Below are 4,533 nucleotides of genomic sequence, written 5' to 3' on the forward strand. Positions count from 1 at the left end.
AAACAGTCTGCTCTTCCTCAGGAAGTCCAATGGTGGCTGTGTAGCTCCTGTCCTCTGGAAATCCAGTGGGAAGCCGGTGTCTCTGGTGTTCAGCCTCAGATTATATCCACGATGGGATGCTTGGTTCCTCCCTCTGGGTGGAGCATCTCACAATGGGGTAACGAGTCATGAGGCCAAGTGTTGATTAGGCTCATTAACAGGAGATAGTCCGGAGGGAGTTATCTCTGAGTCAGGCGGCAGGACAATGATGGGCCATTAACAGAAAGATAGTCTGGGGGGAGGAGGCAAGGAAACACTGCCCCACCTGGTTTCAACGGCTCCTGAGGATGGTAATAGAATACACTGCAACCCAGGACAAATGTAAACCAGCAGACTGTGATAATTTTTCCAGACTTGTCACATCAATACCTGCATTTTCTTCTTCATAAGTCCCCAAACTCCAGATTTGTAACAGCTGCACCTACATTACATGTAGGCTCAAGGTTCTCCTCCTTCCTTTCTTTCCTCCTTTCTTTCTTTCCTTTTGGCATGGACTCTTACTACAAGTGATTTTCTGAATATTGCAGACAGCCTCTAAAAACTTTTAGCTATAAATGACTCTTACTGTATCCAGGCTAGTAAATGGGTAACTTTTACTTCAAAACATAGATCCCTCTGCCTAAAATATTACCACCACATGAATTCAAACATGAAAGCAATACGTCACAACATCAAAGAACAGCACAAATGTGAAGACAAGCACTTACTTCATGTTTCCATGTTTTGTCCAGCAGTGCAAACGTAGTGAAGTCTCTTGGAGCACAGAAGTACTTGCATTCCGGGCTGAGGCCATCAGGAGAGCTTCTGATCTGCTCAATGTCTTTATCAACCAGTCCCAAAATCAAAGGATCGATCAAATACACTGGAATATTGTGACTGGATATTAATCCTAGGAACTTCCTAACCACATGCTGTTTGACAGAGGACAGAAACACATCTTTGCATTAAAACTCTTTAACAGAAAGAAACCCCAGCCCACTGAAAGAAGAAAATCTTATCTCCCAATACACATCCTCTGAGTGTACACTTCACTTCCATGAACAGTTGTGAGACTGAGTGAGAAGGCAGGATCAAGTGCCTCACAGAATTTGGATTCTGGTCTACCCAGGGCACTCAACACTGCATACGGTGTTAAAAGCTGTAGCAAAAGGGTTCTGTGCCTGATGCAAGGAGCTATTAACTTGGTCCAGTGCAGAACATTAATCAAGCACATTTAAACATCCATGGTACACAGAAGCCACTTACAGCAGTCACAGTCACCCTGCTACTTAAATGTATTCAACTGTAAAATTTAAATTTAATGATTTTAAAGCTCTGGCTTCAGACAGATGTGAAAACACGAGGGCAGGATGTGGGTCAACAACAGAGTTTTGGCAGCAGCATTACCTGTGTAGTACAGGCAGAAGCAAGGCCACCCTCACAGTGATTTCAGCTACATGGAGCTGAAAGGTAAGGGATGTGCTCGTATTACTTCTGTGACTAAAACTGACACACCAGACTGATGAACAGGAAAAAAAACTAGGCAAAAGTACCTGCTTCCCCTTCCCCAAGCCATCAATACTCTAAGAAAACAGATGCTTTCAGTTGAAACTTAAATAAGTCAAAAAACATAAATAATGGTAGAAAGACATGACCTTGATGCCAAGTCATCATGAGAAATGTCTTCAAATTTATTATTTTGGGCACATCACTGCAGGGACTCTGAGGAAAGCCTGGAGTGCAGTAGGTCCCTGGCAGGATCATGGAGCATCCTTTGTCACAAATGATCTCGTAAGAGCAAGTTAAACCTTTAGAAGAACTCTTCCCACAGACTGGAAGCCCCCTGTGAGCATGACACCTCACACCTGGTAGGCAGCTGCAAGGGGTGTCACCTCCAAGGGCTGTCACCTCCAAGAATAGCAAGGCATTCCTGGCACAAGCAAGCAGTCCACAGAGCAGCTAGTTTGGATTATTTCCAGGGACAGCTCTTAACCAGAGCACCTTCCCTCTTGCTCAGCAGAAACCAGGCCTTTAAATGGCCATTCTGCTAATTAGCAACATTGCATCCAATCGGAAAGGCAGCCAGCTCCCAGCACATCCTTCTCCTTAACCATCTGTGCTGTTTGTCCACTGGGAGATCAGTTAACAAAAGCCTTCTGCAAAAGTGTTTCCAAACAAGCCCTAACTACAAATATGATAACGGAGCTTCTGATTCCCCAGGGTGGGCGTTCAATCTCGCAAGCCGGAAGCAAGACACAACAAACAGATCCCATTTCCAGCACCTAATGGCACTCCCAGCACTGGTCATGAGGGCTGGAATGCAGAAGCTGGCAAATGATGAAATGTGACTTTTTCCTGCTTGGGAAGAGCTTTACGAGCCAGCACAAGCAGGCAACACAGAACAGTGAGCAGATTAAACACCTGGAGTGGGCAAAGGAGGACTGGGCGACCCAGGACCGTTTCAGACTAACAAAGAAGCTGCACGGCAAACCAGCCAATCTTTCCCATAGTCAGCCTGAAAAGACACAAAACCCTGGATCAACACTTCTGTCTCAGAAAGAACAAGTGTTGCTTCCAGAAACATTAACAACACAACTGAGCACTGCACTGGCAAAGGTTATGAAGCTGTAACTGTTTCTCAAGTTTACTTTACACTGATGTTCTGATACTCTCTTTACCGAGCAAAGTTACAAAGTGTATCTCTTTGTCTTCAAAGCAGAAAGTGCCCAGGGAAGAGTGAAGAGAACTGGACCCTGAACTGGCAGTTCCAAGCGAGTTCTCTCTCTCAGAGACTTGTGGAAGAGCTGCATGAACCCGTGACACTGTACATACCCATCGAGTGCTGTCTTGGCCTGACTGGCTTCCTCTGACTTTGGAAAAAGCTGCTCCATTCTATTAAAAAAAACCAAAATAATAAGAAGGGGAGGAGAAGGGAGAAAGAAACCCAAAATTTTGGGTGAATCCTTGCTTTCTTAACATGACATTCAGGGGGCTTTATCCACTTTATGGTTATGGCTGGGGTTAGGCCTCTGGTCACTCAGCTACAGCACTGAATGTGAAATCATAAACAACTGCTCTGGCTTAAGTATATTTAGAAGGACAACACAAGCCCCAGGGACCTCCAGATATGCAAGGATTGCATGGTGAGGCCTCAGGTTTCCAAGTCAATGTGCCAGTAAATGTAAAATAGGAGGATGACAAACCCTGTCAGGCAAATACCACAGGGGCAAAGACAGCAGGGCTATGCCTCAGTCCTTCCAGGTGTAATCCTGGACAACTCAGTTTTAAAGACAGCATATTCACGTGAGAGTCAAGGCAGCTCATGGCTCAGCTTCTGGCTTTTCAAAAGCACAAAGAATTTCTCAGTTGTTGTTTTAACAATCAGAAACGGTGAGAAGGAAGTCGAAGGCTGCAGCAGCACCTGTCACTGACATTGACTGCACTTAATAAGGAAAGAAAAGCCAAAAACCAAGTCAGGACACTTTGAAACCTACACGGCTCTTCTGTAAAAGTAAAGGGAGTTCCTTTGTTGAGTCGGGGTTGCAACTGTAAACTATGAAGCCAGCAGAGGATTTAATTTACTGTAACATTCACCTCTTTTGCTGTTACCGAAAATCGTCTGCCTGAACATTCCAGGTCAGGTATAAAAGGAGGAACAAACAGCATTCCAGCTATAAAAGCAGGATTTAGTCTGTGACATCCGGCACATTAAGAGCACTGAGTCACAAAGCGCTAAGACGACTGAAGAAAAAGTTGGGATTTCTCTCTGCAACACCAGTGTCGGAAACCCTGCAGTCAGCTGATGCTGTCTTCCTTCGGCAGAGCCCTCAGACAGCGCTCGGTTCGACTTCGGCGTCAATAAAAATCACCGAGCAACGAGAGTTGAGGGTTAAAAGCCGTGGCGGCTCCAAGCTGGCGGGCGCATCATTCCCTCCAGGAGAAAATCAGATGCCCCTGGCTGACACAGTGACTTGGATACCAGGCTGGGAACACAAACCCGACTGTACCGGTGACACCAGACATCGGCCTGGGCTCCCCCGCCCACCCTGCCGGCGTTCCCAGCGGCTCCAGGGAATTCCGGCGGCAGAGGCAGAATTCCGGAATACATACAAACGCCCATACAGCGCTCGGCGGGGAAACCAGCCAGACGCGGGGCAGCGCGCTTCCTCTCTTACCTTCTGCGACAGGTAGAACTTGTAATAGCACAGCTGGAAGAGCAGGAAAACCAGGCTAGTCAGCGACAGGAGCGCCAGGACCACGTTCCTGTTGATTTTCTGCATCAGCGCCCGGGCGCTCCGGGAGCCGCTGCCCGGCCGCCCTCACCGTGATGCGGCTTCACGCCGGAAAGCGCCGCCGCAAAGCGCCGCCCGCCGGCGTAAAACGCCCCCCCCCCCGCTGTCGTAAATCCCCCCCATACGGAGCTCTCCGTCACCCACCCCGAGACCCCCCCCCCCAAAACCTCCTCAAATCCCCCCAAAACCAAGGCGGAGGTAAAACTACACACCGAGAGACACG

The 4,533-nt window shown here is 47.6% G+C and overlaps 1 protein-coding gene across 1 annotated transcript in view; it reads right to left on the reverse strand.

Annotated features, from left to right (window-relative positions):
• Positions 1–4,387, reverse strand: part of FKTN (fukutin) — a 13,907-nt gene extending 9,520 nt beyond the window's left edge. Inside the window, exons 1-3 of the mRNA XM_042028141.1 lie at positions 4,194–4,387; positions 2,851–2,910; positions 747–950 (exon numbers count right to left, since the gene is read on the reverse strand). Coding sequence (XP_041884075.1) covers positions 747–950; positions 2,851–2,910; positions 4,194–4,298 — 369 coding nt within the window. The 5' untranslated portion in view covers positions 4,299–4,387. The remainder of the gene's footprint in view (positions 1–746; positions 951–2,850; positions 2,911–4,193) is intronic.
• Between the last annotated feature and the right edge of the window lie 146 nt (positions 4,388–4,533).

The sequence above is a fragment of the Corvus kubaryi genome, unplaced genomic scaffold (assembly GCF_017639235.1).
Source record: "Corvus kubaryi isolate FWS band 111438036 unplaced genomic scaffold, C.kubaryi_AGA036_p1.0 37302, whole genome shotgun sequence".
Classification (NCBI taxonomy): Eukaryota; Metazoa; Chordata; class Aves; order Passeriformes; family Corvidae; genus Corvus; species Corvus kubaryi.